The sequence below is a fragment of the Chelonoidis abingdonii genome, chromosome 3, assembly GCF_003597395.2.
Source record: "Chelonoidis abingdonii isolate Lonesome George chromosome 3, CheloAbing_2.0, whole genome shotgun sequence".
NCBI lineage: Eukaryota > Metazoa > Chordata > Testudines > Testudinidae > Chelonoidis > Chelonoidis abingdonii.
This window is the reverse complement of record NC_133771.1, coordinates 186,390,018-186,414,412: the sequence shown is the minus strand read 5'-3', so window position 1 is coordinate 186,414,412 and position 24,395 is coordinate 186,390,018. Positions and strand designations below refer to the sequence as shown.

General features: G+C 37.6%; 1 protein-coding gene across 1 annotated transcript in view; it reads right to left on the bottom strand.

Annotated features, from left to right (window-relative positions):
- Positions 1-24,395, bottom strand: part of PSME4 (proteasome activator subunit 4) — a 228,449-nt gene that overhangs the window by 115,638 nt on the left and 88,416 nt on the right. Inside the window, exons 12-21 of the mRNA XM_075064374.1 lie at positions 23,994-24,180; positions 22,053-22,142; positions 20,186-20,250; positions 19,943-20,093; positions 17,802-17,900; positions 17,254-17,323; positions 16,598-16,665; positions 15,771-15,986; positions 12,527-12,684; positions 9,284-9,379 (exon numbers count right to left, since the gene is read on the bottom strand). Of these exons, the coding sequence (XP_074920475.1) occupies positions 9,284-9,379; positions 12,527-12,684; positions 15,771-15,986; positions 16,598-16,665; positions 17,254-17,323; positions 17,802-17,900; positions 19,943-20,093; positions 20,186-20,250; positions 22,053-22,142; positions 23,994-24,180 (1,200 nt within the window). The remainder of the gene's footprint in view (positions 1-9,283; positions 9,380-12,526; positions 12,685-15,770; positions 15,987-16,597; positions 16,666-17,253; positions 17,324-17,801; positions 17,901-19,942; positions 20,094-20,185; positions 20,251-22,052; positions 22,143-23,993; positions 24,181-24,395) is intronic.

Below are 24,395 nucleotides of genomic sequence, written 5' to 3'. Positions count from 1 at the left end.
TAATCCGATATGTTAATATCGAATTTAGCGCTACTCCTCTCGTCGGGGTGGAGTACAGAAATCGATTTAAAGAGCCCTTTATATCGATATAAAGGGCGTTGTAGTGTGGACGGGTACAGCGTTAAATCGATTTAACTCTCTTTAAATCGATTTAAACGCGTAGTGTAGACCAGGCCACAGAAACAGTATTCAACTGACCTCCTGCAGTCATGCATTCTACATGGCAAATACGATGCGCATTAAGCAGCAGTTAATTTCCTTTTACTTATTTTATATTTACCTGTCAGTAATTTTTTCAAACACCATCTGCTCATGTATGAGACAGACTGTGCAGTTAAAATGGAGTACCCAGTATTTTGTTTTTACTTAGGAAGGGATTTCAAACATGCTGCCTCCGTGATTTAAATCAGGGGAAAGTCAATGGGACCTGTGCTCCTAACGCATGGAAGGTGCCTTTCAAAATTCCATTCTTAAAACTATAAGCAAAGGAATTATCTAGTTTTAGAAAAGCAAGTTTAGGAAAATGAGATTATTATAGGACCTAAACCATTAAAGCCTGAGACCACCAACTAGGTGAGTTACCCTCTTCAGGCCCTTCACAACAGCAGATACCCAACTAACAAATCAATTGATGCTCCAAGCTACATGTTGGCATCGGTGGACTTTTTTTTTTTTTTTTTTAAACCAACCCTGTAGTTGAAAGACAGGTGCTACTACAGTCATTAAAGGATAACAAGGGATAAAATAAGACAAAAACTGATAAATAATCAGGCATGAAAAAAAGGCCATGGATTCTGAGCCTATGAAGTCAGAGGAACACTTAATTCATCTGATTATTACTCCTGGGTGTTAAGAGTATAGTTTGATGTCACTGGGCTGCTTCTATTAACTTGACACTGAGAAAAATAAAATCAGAAACAGAACTAGACAAAAAACTCACAGCAAATTAAGATAACTGAAAATGGGTCAAAACAGTTTTCTCACAGAAAACATTAAAAAAATGCAATTCATTTCTAGAAAGAAATGACTTGCAATAACTATAAAAACAGTTTAAGAAACATCTTTTAAACAAGCTAGGAGGTTGGTATAATAGAGAGTTTCCTCCATCAACAAGCAAAAAGGAATTATGCGTTAATAGGGTCCATGGTAACTCATTCTCATAGGACAGCTACTGGGGAAGAGTACTCCTAAAGTCAGGGAACCAAGAATAGGAATCAATCCTAAACACTTGCAATGCGAGAGGAAAGCCTTTTGTCTGTCCAGCCAAATAAAATGTTAGTTTAAAAAACAAGACAAATGAATTTATTAAGCCTTAAACCAATTTTTCTTTGCAAAAAGGTTAAGCACAACTGCTTACAAGTGTTATTTTAAAGATGGCAGTCCTCTAGATAACTACTATTTTTGCACAACAAAGAATTAAAAGTTCATAGTAAGAAAAATTTCTCACACGTAAAACCTAGCAATTATGTATGAAAATAAAGGGTAATTATAACAGGAAATTCTGACCTTATTGCCAATGGCTCTCCTTCTGTTACAGAACCTATGACATTTTTATCTGGATAGATGATTTATAATTTTTATAATTAGTTTTCCATTTTTTACCTTTATTTAATCTAAAAACTTACTTCCTTACACAATTACAACTCCTCCTTTTTGTAACACTGATAGTTAGAAATATGACTGATTGAATTATATTAATGAAATTTAAGAAAGCATGGCTCAAATTAGTTAGCAATACAACAAAAACATAAAAACGGCCATTCTGGGTCAGATCAATGGTTCATCTAGCTCAGTATCCTGCCTTCTGACCGTGGCCAATGCCGGATGCTTCAGAAGGAATGAACAGAACATGTCATCATCAAGTGATCCGTACCCAATAGAAAAGGTAATTGGAATGTAGAAAAGAAGTGTATTTGCTTAATGTAGACCAGAACAAAGGTAACATTTGTGAAAACAACAGAAATACTAGTGTAGATTAAGGATTGAAGATATCTTCACAAGACTGTAAAACTGTATTAGTAAAAACACACGATACGAAACGTGTCAGCCACAAAGTAAATACCTATAATAGACACCTAATGTACCATAGAGAGATGTTAAAAGAACACCATAACTAGGAGTGTCCACCAGGCAAACGAGAAATTATTTCTGGTATGTTTGCAAGAGTCACACTTGAGGGTCAACATTAAATCTTAGTCAAAGTTTTTGGAGAAATTAAATGGCAATTTCTGTTGAAATAAAACAGACCTTCAGGCTTGCTTTGAGACAACTTTTGTCTGTCTCCAAACAAGCTGAACCCCTAAAATCACCAGGTATCATAGGTCCTCATTAGAAGATATCTGGTAAAAAGTAAAATCAATCAATATAAGGTTCTTGGTGAAGTCTTCAACTTTTCTGAGTTAGGTACCATCAGCCTAAGTGCCCTTTTTCTCATTTTTGCAGCGTAAAAGCCCATAGACCAAAGACAGATTTCTAACAGTAATACTATAATCTAACTGACAGGCTTTCCTTTTGTACCTACCTAAAGTTCAGATACTACCTACAGTTCTGAACATAGAGCTACGGGTTAAATTTTATGAAATATCCAAGTTAAAATAGTTATAAAGTTTAATTGCAGTTAATGTTATTGTTTTAAAGTTGTTTAGCATTAGTAAGATGTTATGGTCCATAAACATGCTTATAAGTACGTTTTAATAATTAAGTATTAAATATTAATCAAGTTGTTTATTGTATCAATCTTGGTTAATCCAGAAGTGCTTGATTTGAAATGGAAGAGAATATTTTAGTGTTTGGAATTGGAATGTTGATTTGATAATAAAGCCTGGAAGTTGTTTTGTGTAGAACAAAATTGGGGATAACGTTTCCGACACTTGAGGCTGGAATAAAGTCACCCTGCATTAACGTTAGCTATAATTAAATGAAAAATAAACTAAGCTTCATGATCAAAGAAATTTAAGAGTATTGTACATATACACACACACACACACACCAGATTACAAACAGATTTATAGCTTTTAAATGTTACAAACATTGACAGAAAACAGAATTGGATGATTTAGAATAATTCTGCTGGCACTGTGTTTTCAATTAACAACAAGAATCATGAAATTATAACAAGGATTAAAGAATCAGCTGAAAGATAAAAGCAGCCTCACTTGAAGATCAGATCCTGAGCAAAGAGCAGTGTTAGTCCAGATCCAGACAGCAGCTACCCACTTCCTATAAAAGCAGTCCTGAAACATAACCTTCCTCTCATCATGAGAAGAATATTTTTAATCAAGTGGTACTAGTCCCAAATCCTAACCAAAACTACCTTAAGAGAAACTTTCCTCAAGACTGAAGACACCAACACGCAAGCAAGCAAGACTACCTTATCCTACCTAAGCAAAGCAATATTTGTCACTCAAATTCCATTAATAAGCCCTGTACACCAAGGGAGGGCAGGATTTTGGCTCAGGAAAACAGATGGTACTACTTTTCTAAATGGTTAGAAAAATTGGAATTAAAACCTTTGTTCCATAAACCAGGCCACTGTGCTGATAAGATCTACATTCTAGAGGGAACAGATCTAATAAACCAAGCAACTTCCATAGTTCCAGATAAGAAAAGAAAAGTTGTACTAAATACAAGAAAGAAAAAATTGTATTTAATAGCGTTAAGATCAGGAAATGTTTACTAGGACGTGGTTTCTACTTAAAATGTAGGTTGATGTAATTATGGTACTCGGGGGGGGGGGGTGGATTTTTCCAACCTAATCACAGGTGTAAATACAGCTGAGTTGAAAGAAGAATGCTTCCATTAACCTATCTACCCTCGCTCAGGGAGGTGGTTTTCCTACAGTGATGGAAAAAATCCTTCCTTTGTGTAGACCGAGTCTGCACCAGGGGGTTATGCCAGCATAGGTACGGTGCCATAGCTATGATTCTATAGTCCCCATAGTGCAGACATGGCCTAAGACAGAAATATAACTGAGTCAGAGGTTCTGAGAACTAAGTTCTTCTATGAATTATTTAATTGCTGTTTTAATAAACATTGTATTTCATCGCAGAACCTGCTCATCTTTTGGTGTTTTTTAAAACCAAGTTGGCTACCACTGAGCTCTTAAAGCTAGGTTGGTTAATTGCTTTAAATAACATTAATGTAAAGTCCATATTCATTTTGCTGTATGTTACGTACTTTTAAATTGTGATTTGCAGCATGATATGTATGGTGATAGGTTATATTGATTTTTTCTTGTTAAACTGTTTTAGAATGCCAATGAGATATTGCTTCATTGACCATTAATGCCTTTTTGTTTTAACACACTGATATAATATTTTTACTTTTGAAACATGTTAGGTTACACATTATGAAATTAATATGGTGTAACCTAAGAGTTATTGGTATCCATTTGGTCTTGTATTGTAATCAATTTTGACTACTGTGTTTAGTTTTAGAAAGTTTAAGTGATTTCAAGAGTTACTATACTGAACTTTCTTCAGTTTACTATTATGTTTGTGATACTGATTTTCAATCACGGTGTTAAATTTCGCTTGCAACATTTGACTGTGAATTGTTTAAATTAATGTTTTTAATCAATTTTTCCATTTCTTTACAGAGTTTTTATTTTTAAAACTCAATTATTTACCTTCTATACTTATTTCAAAGTCACATTTCTTTGTTTATCTGGTTGGCATCCTCTAATCCAATGTGGGACCATCTCTTTCTGGGAGAGTCACAAATAAATGATCAGATAGCTCCAACTGCTGATTTTCTTTTCCCAGAACTAGTCCTAAGAGTAAGTTGGTTAATACTTTTATTTAATCATTTATTGCTTCTCCCAATTGTTAATCTCAATAATTTTTGGTAATTTTAATTTTAAAACTACCTGGTACTTAATATTTTGAAAATCGCCACTTTAACCTCCACTTAGTTCCCTTGATGCTCAACTGGTGCAAACCTTTAATGTAGACAAAGTGTGCCACAAAAAGAGTGGCTTGCAATAGTACATTATCCTGTTTCAAACCCTATTAAGGTGCAAAATGCGAAATCACTTTTTACACCAGTGTATCACCTATTCACTATAGGTCCGCAGCAGATCAGCTATACTGGCACAGAGAATCTCCAGTGTAAACAAGCTCTTGAAAGCATTGCAGACAATATTTTTATTTTCTCTGTAAAATGCCATGCACAACTACAGATCTGTACTAAATATTAGGCAGGCCAGTACAGAAGCTTAAGTTTAGGATGATGGCCATGCATGTGCTCACCTTAATATGTACATTTTGTGTTGCAGGACTTCTGAACACTGTGATATTACAATAAGGAATCCACTAAGCCAGTTTGTGTATTTAAAAGCATCTTTGCAAAAACTTACACCAAATTTTTCAGATACAAGTGTTACAAACAGTCACTGAAGTTTGTATGAAGATACATATGTGGCCTGATCTTCAAAGCTGGTGAAAGGAGCTGAGAGTGCTTAGCACTGCTGGGGAAAAAATAAAATATCAGCCACTTCTTTTGGTCCCTCTAGCTTGACACATCCAAGTTTGAAACCTGAAAATTACTTATAGCTTCAGTGACTACAGGCTTTCCAGCATATTCTAACAATGTGATCAATAATGTTATTTAAAAAAGAAAAACAATAATGAACCCAATGCAATTATGACTGAACTTTTCACTGTTCTTGGCAGTTAGCCTAATGTTAAGAGTTCCTGCACCCAATCAGATGCAGAATTGCAGGAAGAACAAGGGCCAGAAGAGACAGCATCAATACAATCTAGTGTGCAGAGCTGTATGTTGCCTCAGCTATTCAGATCATTCTCCTCCCTAAAGGAACCAGACCCTAAAGATGTTACATCTCCAAATTCTGTTGTCTGTTTTTTGTTTTGGGTTCCTTTTTGGTAGGGCCTATTATTCACATTATTCTTATATCCTAGTATATAAGAATGCATATGATGTAAAAAAAGGCATAGAAATGAAAGCTTATTATTATTTATTAACTTTATGTGCATTCTGGTATACTGCAATACTCTTCATGTCTTTTTTTTGGGAACGGATAAATGTATTTTGACATGAAACTAAAACTAAAATGATTCCTGTACTTCTATCATTCTTTGTCCTTCCCCAGAAGTCTGGATTACATTTAAGATACTAGTGCACAGTATCAATCACTCAGCTTTTATTAATTAAAGTGAAGGGGTGAATTATATGGGCTATTTAGATAAAGGAAGGGCTGATTTTGGAGGGCAGACTTTAAGAGCTCTAAGTGAAGCCTTGAAAAGAGATGATAGAGAATTGTCTTAATCATGGTTTTAATAAGACTCAATGGGATCATACAAGGATCTAGGGATAAAATCTGTTCACATGACAAGGCAAAGGTCAACTAAAGGAAAAAAAGACTTAGATGAAATGTCAAAAGCAGTCTCTTCATAAGGGTCATCAATATGTGAAATAGGCTGCCAAAAGAGAGAGATAGCATGAAGGAATTTGAGACTTGACAGACGTACAGAATAAACTAGTTACATTTACTGAGTTGTAAAATTCAGACACTGTGATGCAGAGAAATCTGGGATATCTGATTTCTGAGGCCACCAATTGTTTATATATGAACATTTTAAAAACTTATATATTAGTTAACAATGCACACTTGTTAAACCAGAACAGGAAAAGGCAAAGCTTCCAAAAATATTGCAATAAACAGTAATTTAAAATTTCACTGGTAGACCAGGCCTCATCTGATTTGAAAGAGGCAAAAAAGCAAATATCTGATAAGAAGAAAATCTCCCAGCAGGGACTTACAGTTATTGCCTGTGACAGAACGCGTGAACAGGTGAGTCTGCGCTCTGACCAGTCTGACACAAATTAGCTTCCTCTCAGAGGGCCGACTGGGGCATCAAAATGCACTTAGTTAATCAGGATAGCAGGCTGGGTGAGCTAACGGATTAATTAGCCCCTCATCTGAGGACTGATAAAAAGGCACAGGAAGGAAGTGTAAGGGAAAGAGCAGGTGAGCCCACAGTCAGAGAGCCCTCCAGGAAGGGAGACCTCTACTCCTTGTAGCCCAGGGAGAAGCACTGAGGATACCAGGGCCATTGAACCTAATTACTGCTGCACAAAACTGTAAATGTCTTGGTGCAGGGATCTGAAATAAACAGCATGGTGTGGACATTCAACCAATGGAGTCTGAGCAGGTTTCTGTGATGCCAGAGAGCAGGGATATATAACTTCCCTGTTTCATTGGCCAACAGTACTAATTCCAAATCAGGAGAGACTAAACAATCAACCGCAATGTAAAGCCAAAACACAGCCTTTGTCCATTTTCTGACCAACCAGTGTTGGCCTCAACTCACTAAAGACTCTACTGAGGATCTTACCACTTAACAAAAGAAGTTTTCACTTTGATGGTGAATCAAATTAAAGCTTAAATTCTAGAAAACAGAGCAGGGCCTAGGTATTGGGTGGGAGAGACAGTGAACAACTGCTCAATTGAGTTTATTTTTTATATATTTGTGTGTCCCACAGATAAAGAAGTTCCACTCCTGTATCTATTTGACATCTTGTGGACTAGATTGTGGCTAGTGCATAGTAGTGGAGGAACCACATCATAGGATTTTCTTCCTCTTCCGTGACCCAGTGGAAAAGGCAGCCTCAAACTCAGTCCCTGCACCCCTGGCAAGTGTCTAGTACTGAAGCACCTCAAGGAGGGAGGACAGCAACAGGGTGTGGTGGGACCCAGGGCCCCCCTGTCAAATAGAATAGGACCAGGGCAATTCCACACCTTCCAAAAGGGTTCTGTAGCTCCCATTCTGGCATGGACTCCCAAGGCCACCCAGAGGATTCAGAGGGTCTGGGGTCTTTGGTGGCGGGATTCCTTCCGCTCTGGGTCTTCTGGGCACTTCAGCAGCAGGTCCCATAGCGAGTGATGGATCCACCACCAAATTGCCTCCGAAAACCCAGAGTGGAAGAAGCCCTCGCCATGGAATTGCCAACAAAGATCCGGAGCAAAAGAAGCTCCAGGTCTTCGGCAGTAGACCCTTCACTCGCTCCGGGTGTGTTCGGCGGCACTGAAGGATCTGCCGAAACCTCTCGTGGGGGTCCAGGGCAAATTGCCCCCACTCTGGGCAGCCCTGTGGACTCCCACTCCCAGAGGCTTGCTGTTTGCGCGGAGCACCTCAGTGCTCACTTTGCAACCCAGTGCAAACTCCAGGTATAAAAGCCAGAATAGAGCCCTATGTGTTGTAAAGAGTTTTTCAGCCTCTTGTGATAACAGAAGGAACACATTTTAACTCATATTTATTTTTAAATGTCCATATTTCAACATTTTTCAAAAGAGAGGAAATGATCCCAGCAATAGCACAATGAACAGATTTTTAAAGCCTGAACTGCTAACATGCAACAGGAATAGATTCCTTCACTTTCACAATTATAATTTACTGTAGTGAGAATATGTATTTTCTGAAGTCCATAGTATACAAGTGCTGGTAGCCAGTTCACTTCTGGTCTTACACATTTGCATGAGTATTCAGTAACCTAATTGGAATGGAACTAATCTGCTCTTTTAAAGTAATAAAAGACCTCAAAATTCAATTTCTGACGTTAACATCCCATTATAAAGACCATGGGAAGCTCAGAGCCCTGACGGCTTTATTCTTTCTGGTTGTCTGGTAAGAATCTGAACAAGACAGGAGTACACTGGCTTACATTGTATGTATTTTCTTTGCGATAAGGCAAGATACAAATTTTAAATTAAAGTCTGAATACTGAACAATGAAGTAATTTTCACATGAGGGAAACAGCTCATTTGATCCAGTGTGCGCACTTGGGGGAGGGGAAGAGTCACAACCTGAGAGCCAGCAGATCTGCTCTCTATTCCTGACTCTACCACTGTCTCACTACATAATTTTGAGCAAGTCACTTAGCCTCTCTGTGCTTCAGTTTCCCCATATGTATAATGGTGACAATGATACAATGCTGATTACCTACCTTCATAAAGCATATTAACATCTATGCATGAAAAGTGTATGTGTTAAATATTTAAGATGTGAAGTAATACCTAAAGTATTTATATGACCACAAACCTGAAACAATGCACTTTCCTTAGTGCCATTAGATAAGTCTTTTTTCCCCAAAGAATTCACCGGAGAAAAAAAAATCTGGCTTAGAATTCACTGTGCAATAATAAAAATAAAAATAGGAATACTAAATTAAATATTATAATGTTTAAAAGTATAGTACTAAAAATATATTACTAATAATATTTTAATACCTTATTCATAAACTACATGTAACAGAGCTTACTTACAGGTGAGCTATCCTCTCTCCTTTTAGAGGAGGTAGAATGTTCCCCGAACCAATTAGGCAGTTGTGCACTATAGTGAGACACTGCTGTACATCATCTCTGGAAGTCAAAGAAGTTAACATTTAAGTAAAAAATTTTAATGTTAGAAAATTTTAAGCGAAGACTATTTATTTTCTTTTTATCAATTTTTTTTTAATAAAGATGTTTTTTCTTGGGTAATCTTAGAAACTTCTCCCCATCAGAAGTGCTCTGCAGGCAAGTCATTCATTTCTGATCCTCTAAGATTAATGAATTAAAGGCCATTTCATAAAATAGCCTTTCATGAAACATCTCCTTTCACAAAACCCTAACAGTTAAGTTTTCTGAATTATTTATTTTGCATACCATTGTGAAATAGTGAGGGAAATCATCTGCAGTACAAGATGAAGAGTCTAATTTAATGCACAGATAATACTGATTTTTCCAAACCCCAAATATTATCTGAAAATTTTATCTGGTCCTATATTCAAAGTCTGTACTGAAACTCACATTTCTTTTTTGCGGGGGGGAGGGGAGGGGAAGGAGGAAAATTCACCCCACTGTGAACAGGAGTCAGTGAATGAAAGTTTTCTTCAGTACATAACATGTTCTATTGTGAAGGGGATCATTTTCCCAGGAAGATTTTTTAAACATGATTCCATGTATCTCTGTGCTATTGTAGATTTTGAAGAGCAAAATAATTTTTTCCTAACTACTGGTAATGAGTGGCCTCCTAAAATCAAAACTTAGACTGCTTCCATCATATAGGGGACCTGCGTATTACACTGAAAATTTACATTAGTTACAAAGTTAGCCTCTGTCCTTTTATTAAAAAGGCTTGTGATGAGCACAGTTTATACATTTTAAAATAATTTCTGGCACTGTTTTTTGAATTCTTAACTAATTTTTTGGGAAGTGCTCCTTGATCACAAAATCCATAGCTATTATGCATTTAATGTGAAGAATCCTTAATGTTTTCAAACACTCATGTCTACATTTGAATGTTTTATTCATCTTCACCTGTATGACTCCATTATAAAATGCCAGAAAATATTTATATTAAGGAAATTAACTATGATAGAACACCTCCTGACTGATTTTTGGATATTTAGCAGTTTACGCTTAAGCCATATGTACTTTTATTTCCAGGACAAATATCCACAAAAAATGTGATTTCTAGTTCTTGGACAATGGAATCAAACTATTGGAGTTGGCAACTTCACGAGAAAAAGGAACTCAAGTACTAACAAATTTCAAACATCTCTGTACCTGGGTACACAGCACTCATCCAGGATCCACTTCTAACCCTTACCTACCAGCCACCCACAATACCACTAAAGGCCTCTATTGGGTCTGTTGCCCTGTTTTCCTCTCATTTTCGAGTTCAAGCTCTTAAATTTATTTCCCTGCTACTGCTTTTTTCCCCCCTTAATATTTAATATTGTGAGAGCCTATATACTCTGACTAAGACAGAGGCCTCATCAAGCTATACACTATATAAAACAGATTCAGAGATGGTCCCTGCTCTGAAAAGCTTACAATATAAATAGAAAAGGCAGACACGGGGGATATTTAACCAGAGAAATGGCTTGTAAATCCCATACTATTCTGGTTAGCTCCTTTTTAAAATATATTTTTGGCCGGAGTTCTGTAGAGAGATGATTGAAAGGAGCAGGTAAAGAGGCAGCCAGTGTTTGTGTGGATATATGAAAATGTGGGAATCCTCTCACATGGACAGAGAGCTAGAGGGGCCACGCATGTCTGTCTTCCTGAAGGACACCGCTAAAAACTTAGTGCTTATCTTGATCACAGAAAACTACCTATGAGCTACAAAACTACATGTCCATGTACTTTAGTCTTTTAGGAGGAAGTTTAAATTGTTACAAAGACCCCTATATTCAAGGACTTTTACATTGTGATGTTTCTGACTATAGTTTAAAAAAATCTGTCACATATTTAAAGCAAAGGGCATCCACCAAAATGCCCAGAGTTTTCAGAATTTACACATGTCAGGAAAAATATTTCAGGAAGTCACATGGCAAAGCACCACCAAGGTGTTTCGCTATCCTTTATTTTATTATTTTTTAAATGTTTACAGTGCCTATTACTCCTGGTGGAATTCTGCACCACTGCACACATGCATAATTCATGTGCTGCACATATTTTTATTTTTTTCTGCAGAAAATAGCTTCTGCTGGAAAGTTGCTGGAGTTCCCGCCTTTGCTCACTAGAGGGCGCGATGGCGCTAAAACAGAGCAACCACTCCCAGCCAGCCCCAGCTACAACAGGGAAGAGAAAGAGCCTGCACTGCCTTCTTCACAGTGCCTGTCAGGCCAGGTCAGGAGACAGGGGATATGGGGAGACAGCATGGGGAAGATGGAGCTTCCGGAGGTCACAAACAAGGGTTCATAAGGGCTAGCGAGGGAAGACAGACTGGGGAAAGGGCTGAATGGAGGTACAGGGCCACATGGAGGAGGGGGATGGTTGAGTGGGGGCACAGAAATACATGGAGATGAGGAGAGGGGGCTGGCTGAGGGGGTGCAGGGCCACATAGGGATGGGGAGTGAGTGTCTGAGTAGGGGTGGACACATGGGGACTAGGGGTGCAAGGACACATGGGAAACATGGGAACAGAGGCAGATGTAGCTGACTGAATGGAAGAGGCTAAGGGTCAGCCCGGATTTGCATGGAGGAAGCTCCCTAACAATCCCTTTCCCTCCCCAAACCTGTTCCATTCTTCTCCCACCCATACCTAACGACCCTCTAGGTTTACTCCCAGGCTCCTTTCCCTCTCCCTCAGCTCCTCCATCACCCGACTCCCCCAAGCCTTTGCACTGCTTCTGAGGGGTGCAGGAAATATAGTTCTGTATTGTAGTTTAAATGACTTACTACAAGTCCTGTCTTAATATGCCTAGTAAGGAATCTATTTGTCAAAAAACTTTCCTGAAACTGTTTTGTTGTCTGTACTGTTACAGATACGCTTGCTGACCGGTATTTTGAAATAAATTACTATATAACTGAAACTGGTGTGATTACTTGTGTTATTTTGACCAATAAAATAGGCAGAATTTTAAAATATTGTGTGCGGAATTTTTAATATTTTTGTGCAGAACTTCCCCAGAAGTTGACTATGCAATAGATACTAGCCTATGAACATAAGAAATGCAAAGTGAAGCTACTAATATATATGGACAGAGTAACCTAGTGTATCCCACATGATACTACTGACCTGGACATTTCTTGTTTTCCATTTGCATAGTGCTCTAGCTTGGTGAGTTCCGGCTGAAGAAAAGAATCCAGTAAGTAATAGGCAAAGGTTATTTCCTTAGATGAAGGAACATGCCATTGGATATTCAGGTTCCACAAGTCACCTGGTTTACCCCAGTCCTATAAGAACAAAAACAAAAAGCCATCTCCCCTTAGTAAAATGTGAAGCAAAGATTCATTAGAAACTTAACAGATGTGAATAACAAATTCCAAATATACGACTACCCATAAGTAAAAACAACTGCCAGTTCAAGGAGTTAAATTTATACTCAAATCTAACTGGCAATCCGAGAACAATATGAAATCTGCAACAAATATCTAGAATATAAAAGATATGCTTGCAAGGAATAACTCACTGACAATCTTGATGTTCTCACTCAAGTAGATTGTTGCCATTTGACACAGTCATTCATTTACAAGTCTCAGATATACAAAATACCCCAAATTCTAACTCTGACTTTTGATCTTTCCATCAGAGGTCACCAAAAGATTAGCCTATTTTATCAGTTTTCAATCACTCACTCTTTTAAAACAATCCTGAAATTTGGTATACTAGTTCATTATAAAAAATAAATTTAAAGTTTGACATTCCCATCCCAGATCATCAAAATTTAGTCTAATAATTTACAAAGCTTATTTGAATTCCCCTGTAGTGCAATTATGTTGTGTTCAGTTTGGAGAAATTAAGATAATCTGAGGTCACCCATTCAAATTACCCAGATTTTAGCCAAGAAAGCTATCAAATGCAAATAAGTGAAGTCATGTTAACATAAAAGGAAGGACACCTGCCAGTTAGTGTGACTTGAGAGAGATTCTGTAGAACCCAAGAGCCCCAGCCGTGGATTAGGTCCCCACTGTGGTAGGTGCTGTATAAACACAGCCCCTGACAACCTAAAACCTAAGTTATCTACCTACAGAAGAAATGCACAACAGACAATGACAGCACAAGATTCCTCATATTCAGCTCAATATTTTTCTGGTGAACCCACTGTTCGGAACAAGAGGGTACTTCAGGCTCTATGCTCATTTAGTGTCTGACCTCTTGACCAAGAGAAGACATTCTAACCAGGGTCCCAAATGCAATGTGGACATGTCCACTGGGGAATCCCATCTTATTTCACATAGAGCAAATAGCCATCATGTTATAGTAGCAAGGAATCCTGTGGCACCTTATAGACTAACAGACGTTTAGGAGCATGAGCTTTCGTGGGTGAATACCCACTTCGTCATCATGTTATAATTACTTTTAGGTCAGAACGGGTATGTATGTTTAATAAAGAAACCGCTTAAATCAAGAAAAAACCCTCAAAAGGCTCAGGAATTTGATACTCAGATTTGGAGGATAGTTCTGTAGTTAAGTTTTGCATTAACACATTTTGGGATGACTCAGCAGATTAGAAGAACTTTGTGCTGCAGCAACTCATACCTGAGATAGGAAGGGACCTGTTATTTTTTGATTTCTAGACAGAGTTCAGACATGGTACAGAATCAACGTACTTAAACACCTGTCTTTCCTTCACATTCACAGATACCTGCTGATATCTGCTTATGAAGGCAAGAGCTCTAAATCAACTAACTGTCATAGCCTTGGCAACTCTTCGCCAACACCCTCTTCATCTCCAGTCCTTGCCTATCTTCATGGTGAGATTATATTCTTAACTAACTGCATATTACTTCCTAAAGCTTTTAGTTTGGTTGACCTCAGAAACAATCAGTAAAGGGGAAAGTTAAGATTATAGGGATTTTCCATTTTTAAAAAAGAGCTTGCTGTTACTTGTCATCTTTGGAAAATATCCAAGTCTTCCATGGATATTACTTTGTAGAATGACAAGTTAACACAGAAACATTACAAGAAGCATATGATAGATTTTTATGACAATTAGCAGTTGGAATAAAGTGTCTGTTTAGAAAGCATGTGGTGTGCATAACTAACTCGGAAATACTGGGTTTTCTCCTCAGTTTCAGGAGAAGTATTCAGAACAACAGGTAGGTGTGTATATATTTTATTTTTATTTTTTTTGAAGCATGCATATAATGGAAGTAACAAGTGGTAGAAAGCTACATGACCTCATTTTCATACAAATATATACAACAAAACTGCACTAGCTTCCACCAATGAAGATGGCATCCACTACAATTTCGGAGTTTTTCAAAACACAATCTGATTAAGTAAAAACGTAATTTTATTTCTAAAAAAGGCTCCCTTAAAAACCTGAAAACCAGCTGACAACTTGCTCATTGTTGTATATTAGTATGTCAACACAAAGATGATAAAAACCAAAGGCCAGCAAAATATTCAAGTTGCAATTTAATATTTTGTTACTATTGCTGCATCTATTTATATTTTAACTGAATTTTAAATGTGACAGTGTAATTTCACTGTACATTTATTATTCTGATAATATTTCTTTAAATATCGCTCCTACAACATTTGTCTAATATTTCTCTGTTCTGATCCTTTTATAAAATGATCTTGTTTCCTAACCACTTTCAACTGGTATAAATGCCCAAACAAAGGGCAAGGCAGTGGAAAATCAGGTTTAAAAAAAACATGTTCATATTCACTTATTTTGCATACATTTTCCACTGTTCATGAAATCATACGTCCCATATGGGGGGAAGAGGAACCAGGAAGAGCTATAAGTCTGACTCATCAGATACAGAGGTGAGGTAATGATGCTTTGGGAGACCATATCAAATATGTTAATATTTTCTAGGTCTAGACTTTTTAATTATTATTATTAAACATAAAAAGAGGGTTGGTGGAGTGTTGAGGTACCCAAAACTCTGCTGCTCAACTTTAAAGCTAACAGCAGTTTGTACCACTGCATCTCATGATTGTCAGGTCTCAAGTCAGCTCATCATAAATTGCTAATGTAGGGATAATACAAAACTATGATCATCTGCTTTGCTTTAGACTATTTAAATATAGTAGTGTGAACATCAGCAATAACTAAGTGTGCTCCATGTCATTAAGCTATTCAACATAATATTTAGCCTTAATCTTTTCAGCTACTAGCATAAGTTTATTTCAGTTAATATAGCTACTAATCTGCAATGCAGGTTTCAAAGTTTAAAGCATCTTTCAATTACACTTTCCATATTCACTGTATTGATAACTCTTGAAATAAAAACAAATAAAATAGAGTAGCATTTTTAAAAAAGGCTGTCAAATCCTCTAATCCTAAATAAATGAAAATCCTTGCCTTGATAGGAAAGTATTCAGAAAGAGGCTTGTCAAAGCCACCTGGCACACTGCAGTATTCTGTGGGGTAGATAAGTGTAGTAGAACGAAGAAGATGGTGCAGTAGGTTACAAGACAGAATGTAACCCTGCTTACAGGTTAAATGTAGGGTTCGCTGCAGAATCTTCACAAGCTGCTCCCTGTATGGCAGCAACTTCTTTCCATCCACTCGAGTGATCTAATAAAAAGGTAGAAACATTCAGAAGTAAACATAACCAATAAAGTTCAAGAGCTGTGGCACAGGATAATCAAGCTAAACACAAATCCACAGTACCTGGTATAAAACTCTCTCAAAGTAGCGCTCCATTAAACTTGTATAGAAACATCCATTTCTGCTGCTACATGAAACAATATCAACTTGACTACTGCAACAGCAACTCCTGACTCTATGGCCTCCCCAAGTCCCAGTGCTGTCCAACCTCATCATATGCAAGATTTCTGCCTTCACCAATGGATCTTTTCAAGTTTTATTTTAAAATATATATCTTCTCTTGCAGAGTTTCATCCCCTGTCCATTACTGATACTAGAACCAAAGACTTAAATTTATTTCCCATATAATTAAGACATTCATTTTCTGTAATGTATATCATCTATTACCCACTCTTACTTAATTCTGCAGTCTTTAGGAAAAAAGACTATATGAAATCTTACATATAAACTTTAAGTATAATAGTGCAATAGCAAAAATTAACGGCTTTTCCCCCCCAATGGCACTAAATTTGAGCCAATGATGGAACAGATATGCAAAGAGACAACCAGAATTTAAATTTTAACATTCTTTGCAATACCTCTGACAAAAGCTGAAGGTTCCAGAGTAGCTCCTTATCTAGCTCTTCATCATGCAAGACATCATCATCTAAAGAGCAAAAGTGTTAAGCGCTATTGTTTCTATATGGAAGTTAAATGTTCATATCTGAAGGTTTGCCAATTTCAAAAGTTAAACCCACTTGAGTATTACAAATCAGCTCAGCCATTCACACCCAGAGTTCTACATTTATGAATGTTTAAACACCTCCAACCTTCAAATTCATATGTAATTCCCACCCACCAGATGCCAATGCAGTCAGTGTGATCGTCAAGAAGTAAATGCATTTATTTAATACTAACTCAGGAATCACAGAGTCAAACCTATTCTTATAAGTACTTTTATTAAACATAGCGGGCAAAAAGTTTGTTAATATTTATCTCTTGAAATGACTTTTGGAAACCGTATTTCTTTAGAATTTGTTTACAAACAGAATCTTTCTACATACATCCTAATAAAAGAACTCTCTTCCCACTTATTCTTTCCCTGTCTGTCAGATGACTTTAATTTATAAAAGAAAACAGAATATTCTCCGAAGAATAGATGCTGATTTTAAAATTCCTGATCTAAAACTTAGAATTGCAATACTCCATCCTGTATGAGGCTAGTGGAATACAATTTGAAATCTTCCGAACTTACTGATGGTAAGATGAGTTATAACACTGCAGCAATGGGGCACAAAGAGCTTCAGAGATTCCTCAGGGCAGCACTGAAAATATTGTCACAAATAATCAATTTAAACAAGGAGATCTTATGGTGATAAAGATGAAGCATAATCGGCATCATCTCACAACATTATTTACAACAGAAAAGTAACGAAATAAAAACAGGACCTTACTCAGCTCCAGCTATTATTCAACCTAAAACTTTGATGGTTGGAGTTTGATTTCATACTTTTAATTCTCAGCAAGCACAATGTTATATTTAAAGTATAATACAATCTGCATCTCAAACGTGCAGTCCTACGGATTTTAAATTATTTATACTCATACTATTTAACCTGTTACATTTTCATCCCATTACAACTATCAGATTTTAAGCAGGATAATTACAGATAGATTATAAGAAAAACCTAGATTTCCAATCACATTTAAAGTTTTCCACAAAAGTAATGCAGGTTCAATAAGTAGTAATAGTCTCGTATGTAAATTAAACTCCCAATGAAATAAAAGTGCTCTCTTTCTCACTTTTACTGCAGCCCGGCACATGTCAGCAACCATCCGACCAGCAACTCTTGTCTCAAATATATTTGAAACAGCAAAGTTAAAAACTTTTTCCAAGGCAACCTAAGTGGAATACATAACAGGAAAATAATTTATCTCAACCATCTTTTGAACAGAGCAATGCATTGCAGTACTGCACATATGAATAGAGTTGATGCATGTGTGCAGCAAATCATGTCCTCATCGTTATTCTGTAAAATGTTACTGTCAAAGGTGCATGTCAAATAAAAGCAGAAGAAATATGGATCTGGAAAGTCGAAATATATATTCTGCAAAATCATTTTAAATACTCAGAATGCTTGAAAGTTTACTATGGAGAGGTCACCCTTTTAATTCGCTTTAGTTATAAATGTTGTGTAGTGGGGAAGGGGGTGGGGAGGCATTACGTGTTTTTTGTTTGTTTGTTTGTTTGTTTTATTGACAGAGAAAATCCTGCATGGTTCCTTGCTTGTATGGCATGGCTGTCTTGTTACAGGAAACTTCTGTAGCCTACCTGAAGGTCAGTGTGTTACAAGATAAGGATGCTACCATATGGCAACATGTTTGGGGCAAAGAGCTTCACAGTCTGAGAACTTTTTCCCACAAGTAACTTTTTACTTTGTTACAACATGAGAAGAAAAAAAAGCTCATAGCAAAGAAATTTTGCTGCAACAGCTACAACTTAAAAGATAAAGGGTGGGCATCACCACTGAAAATGTTCCAAATACAGGAAGCTCTTATATTAAGCACGGCAATATTTTTAAGCGTTTGATTTTTTGTAAGGTTGTATCTTCTCATTAATAAAGGGGGTCCGATGACACTGGGAGTAGGGAAAAAAACACCACCACACATAAGTAGTGCCCTAGATGATGCCCTATTGGGATACTGCCCTCAATATGGGCAAATATACTCCTTGGGGGGTCCCCCATGGGAATGAAGGCAGCTAGAGGAAATCAAAGACTTATTGCTGGTTAGCAGGGGAAGTCAATATCCAGTTCAGCTTTAGGATGCTTCCAAAAAGACACAGTGAGGACAAAAAGAAAAGCCTTTCATCTAGTAAGCCATAGAACTATTCAGAGAAGTTTCTCACTTCCTGGAAGGCTCTCACCTACCTCCCTCTCCCTCCTCACAACTGAGTGGCCAAAACCACACATTTTCCTGCCACCATATTGGGAGAAAGGAGCCAGTTCCTAGCAATGGTTCTGGGCCAATTCTGGAGCAGCTGCTTTCCCTACCTCCACTTTGGCTTTTCAGAAGGTTTCCAAACTGGAGGTTCAGTTCCCACCTCCATATACAAGCTTCTTTACTTTTCCTCACATCCGATAAGCTAGACCCATAGAAGGGGAAGAGCCTCAAACATTTTGTTAAGTGACATTTAAAAGAAAAGAGCTTAATTCTGTCACCCATCTGCAGGACAAGTTAGATAAAATGCAGTGCAGCTTGGGGGTGACTAGTCACTATCCAAATAATGAAACAATTAACCCATTCAATTGGAAGATATACAGATTAATACTTTATAACAGAAACAACACTTAGAAGGTTCATATTAAACCAAAAGAAGCCATACATACTACTATATTTCATGAATGGTTGATGAAGCAGCTTAATTTTTGTACGTCAAATGTCCACACACACATGAACTGTAATTTAAATATCACAAGGCCAGAGTTTTTACTATAAGATTCAGGGAAGGATTTGCTTATAACATTGGTGGGCAGAGAAGCCACAGTAGTAGCAATTTCAAACCTCTGGGGAGAGAAGGCGGTATCTGGGACTTCAGTAGTCACCACTAGCAGATGAAGGGGGAACCTTGCTAAATCAAATTGACCTCTACTATTGTTTTTTTATCTGTTAGTAAGGGTATTAAGTGTAGAGCATACACTTTAGAGTAAGTTTTAGCTAAGAGTTTTGTACTGAGCACATCACTGTAGTATCTGACAAAGCAGACATCATGAAGCATTTAGCTCTTCTTCTCCAGGTTTTCATCAGAAGTCCAAATGTGCGGCCATTATCAAGAGAGGAAGACTCATCAAATGTACAAGCACTTTGCTATCATAGACAGAACAAAACCCTCCTTGTACAAAACTGAAAACATGTTCTTTTTTCAGTACAAAAGTTCCACATACCTTAAATATCTCTTTTGAACACTGAGTGAGGATTGTACTGAACGTGGAAGAGAGACCTAATTCCACTAAACTCTCTAGATGAGTCATCTTCTCAGTTTCAGTCTCCTCTCTAGTTTGTTCTAGTGTGCTGCTTTCTATGAGTCCAAAACATCTACACAATTGGAACAAATCAATATTCAGTAAATGAATAAAGAAGAATCTTACTTTAACTTCAGCATGAAAATCTTAAGTCTATACAGTTACCTGTCCATAAACTGCAGAACAAAATCTTCAAATTCAGCAGTAGCAGAGCACAATTCTCTCTCCACCTACAGTTTTCCAATGTAAATAAGAAAGACTATGAACATTTAACTATCCTAACTAAATATATATTTATATTCCATAAATTAATACCTTTTAAAAATACTTTCTAAACAAGGTTAGCACGTCGATCGACAGACTGAAGAACTTAGCATTGCAGTCCGTTTTATCTATCGTCCAAGTAGGGAGCCACAGTTCAATCTTCTTTATACTGTCCTACCAGCATGCCTGGCCCTGCAGTCTGGTGGTTTAACCTCTGAGGGTGGAATTAGTTCATTCTCCATGGCCATTAAATCCTTGGCCTCTCTGCTATCTCCAACAAGCATGTCAATCAGGGCTAATTGTGATGGTAGATTTTCATGTTATCTGTCCACTAGCAACTCTGGGTGCAAACTCTTGCTATATTTTCGTGAGTGCTGTGATTTTGTGGTATTCAAATTCATCTCTGAATGAGAAGTCCCTGGCAGCTGAGAATTTGTGCCTCAGCTGTAATTGATGGTACAGTTCTGAACACAGCCATCAAAGGCCACTGCTCAGGTACTAAACTGCAAGTACAGGACTTCAGCTGCCACCAGCAGAGGCCGGTGCTACATTTGTAGAATCCATCTGCACCCCAGCTTATACTGTTTGTGTCAAGCATGGGAACAGCAGACTGTGCGGCAAGCAAAGAAGTGGCGAGGGGGAGGGGAGAGCAGAGGATGGTACGGGGCAAAGAGATGACTCAGAGGGCAGCTCCTACCCAATCCTCTCCTCTATTCAACACTAAGTGGGGAGAGGAGGTGACACAGAATCAAAAGTGAGTGGGAAGTAGGGGAGCACAGCAGAGAACTGTTTCCAGCCATGGTGCTGGATGGCAGCAGTGTTTAGGGGACGGAGATGGAGCAAGAAGGATAGTGCCCAAACGGAGGGAGGGGTAGCAGAGGACAGAGCACAGAGTTGAGATCAATCCCTGGGGATGGGATGGTTTTGGATAAGGGCCCCATCTACCCAACAGAAGTGAATGGGAAGAGGTCCCTCAGTTAATGTGGTATATTTCAGGATGACCACTGAAATGATCTCACACACAAAAAGGGTGATTTCCCCTAAGAGTTCACAACTGACGGAAAAAACAAACAAACAAAAAAAGAGCACAGTGAGGCACTTGCTGGCCTTGATTTTCTTTTAAAAAACAAAAAAAAACAAAAAACAAAAAAACTTTCCATTTTTGGATTTATGAAGATGGCAATAGTGGGAACTCAATGTTCAAACTCCTTTCCAAGAGGCTACCAAACAGCCAAATTATTAATTTTAGTCAATACCAAGTTGGGCCAGATTTGGACTAAAAATGAGAGGTGGTATATCTCATTAATAAGTCTTCAGTCATCTACAAGCTTGTTGGATTTATTGTAAACACATTAAAGGGGTTTTATAAAACCTAATACTAACAGAAGGCTATGATTTTTATTTATTTATTTTGAACATCAAAAACAGTTTGGATTTAAAATATCTCCAAACACTGCAATATTGTACTAATGTATGATAACTGAAACATCAAAAGAGATCAATTTTCATTGCTCAGTTCAGTAAACCTAAACACTGAAACGATTTAAGATTTTGAAAATTATTTCTCTTATATTAAGCTATTACTAATAGGAAGTATGTTGTTTTTAAACTATACAGGGCAACGTTCTCAGGATGCCCCTCCAAGACTCTTGGTTAACACTTTTACTAGAAGGCCGTTAAATTGTATTCTTGTAGCGAGATCACTATTGTACTATGAGAGTAAGCAGTGCTTTGTAGCTTATATTTTATGTCTAGGAAGCATTCTTACCTCTGTGAGATCATCTCTCTCTTGCAGCACAGATGAACAATCTACTAAAGGCACCAGAGTAGAAAACGTTGCAATAAACTGGAATGTGATCTGTTGGGAGTTGCAAATACATCTCAATGAATATTATCACATTATATATATTAAAAGCTGATGAGACTTTAAACAATCTATGGGATTTAAAGCTTGAGGCATTAATTATTACAGGAAACCTTTACAAACTTTCCATAAAAAAATGACAAATTGTTTTTGAAACGTTTATTAATATCTTTATTTCAAAGCAGAAAACTTCTGTACTAGTTACTACCAAAATCAAGTACAGAAAATAATTCCATTTTCAGTAAGATTGTCTTATTTTGTATAATTCAATTATGGAATTTTAAGGAAGAGAGACTTCCAACCTAAAATGTAAAATATGCATAGTGTGATAAAGCTCTGTCCTTGTCTCCGTGGGTCCATTTCCTGGCAGATTTCGCTAGCCTCGAGGCTGACTGTGACCCTCCATGTAGCCCTTCTCCTTCTAGAGGCAAGAGACACAGCCTACTGAGCCATTTTTAATATACGTCAGCAAGGGAGGTGAGGAGAAGCTACCCTCGCTTGCACAGTTTCTGTTGTCTCCCAGTCTCAGTGATTAATCAGCGGTGAAGAGGAAGGGGGCCCAGACCCATCCTCTACTCCAGCCTCCAGCCCAGGGACCCTAGTAGTATCAGCTATAGTAGCTGACTTTTGAGAAACAGGACGTGTACAATTCCCTGAGCCACTTCCCCTCAGCAGCCCTCAATTCCTCAATATCCACTTCACCCTTACCTCAGGGCCTCCTTCCTTGTGCCTAATATTGTTTGTATTGCCCAGTCTCTCCAACTGCAAGGCTTCCTCCTACAGCTTCTGACACGTGCGCTCACCTAATTGGGAGGCTTTTAACTAGTTTCAGCCAGCCCCTGATTGGCTTCAGGTGTCCCAATAAACCTAGCTGTCCTCCCTGCCTTCTGGAAGGATCTTAATTGCCCCCAGGTGTCTTAACTGACCTGGAGCAGCTGCCCTTTGCTTATCCTGGTAACAGGGATTTGTTTAGCCTGTGCCTATAGATCTGTCTCCCACTACTTTACTATAGCCATCTGGCCTTGCCCAGTCACAATAGGTATGCTGTATTGAAAGATGCACCAAATGTGAAAGTGACATCATTAGGTGTCAAGTATACGTTATTTAAATACTTGATCAGCACGAGGCCCTAAGATATGGGCGTTTAAGACCTGACCCAATGCCCACTGAAGTCAGTGAGAACCTTTCCATTTACTTCAATGAAGTTTAGATCATACCCTTAGGATATGTCCACACTGCAAATTAAGATGCAACTGTAATGCAGGTAGGGCACTTGTGCTAGTTTTAATCTAGTTAGTGCAGGTGATCATAGTAATGAAGATATGACAGCATAGGCTTCAGCATAAGCTAGCCAACCCATTGCAAGCCGCTCCAGCAGCAGCTGGTATGGCTGTCCCGGGAGCAAGCTACTTGGGCAGGACTGGGGTCAGGCACCTGAGGAATCATGGAGGTAACGGAAAAATCACAGAATCCATGACTTCCACGACCTCCATGACAGACACGGAGCCCTAATTATGAGTGATTTTATAAATGGTTAAATCAACTGTTATATTTTTATGGAGGTCAATAAATTGCTTATAATCTGTACATTTTACTGATGGTTATCTATGTACACACACTATTCATATCTGTAATAGGTTTATAATATCTATTAATCATTTATTAATCTTTTATAAATGGAACCTTAATATGAAGAGTGACCTAAAAATCCTTTGGAAACAAACTCCATTTACTTGGAGATGAAAATTAAAGAGCCTCTGACATAATCTTAGATAGGCAGACTGTATTTTATACTTTAGGAAAATCTTTATATACTTTATAAAGTATAAAGATTTATATACTTACCATGCATTTACTAAAGTCATTTGGATCCACACCAGGCAATGCTCTCATCAACAGAGGTAGCATGTGTGTTGGACCTTCAGGAAACCACTTGCCTCCAGACACCAGGCTACGAGCTACTCCAATTACGCAGCTTAAAGTAGCTGTGAGCTGATGAGGTTCTGTCAATGTCTCTAGTGCAGGGTATGTTCTACACATATTGAAGAAAAAGCCAGATTAAAAACAGCTAAAAATTTTAAACTTCTAAAAGAAAAACCGTATCTGATGAAATTAGATAAACAATACTATGTCAATTTAAAGTGTTCCTTTTAGAAATTATCCACTAGTCCAAACCTTTTGTTGTATTTCACTGTACAGTCAATTTAATAACTCCTTTCTTTTAAAACGTGCTCTTCATCTGAACAG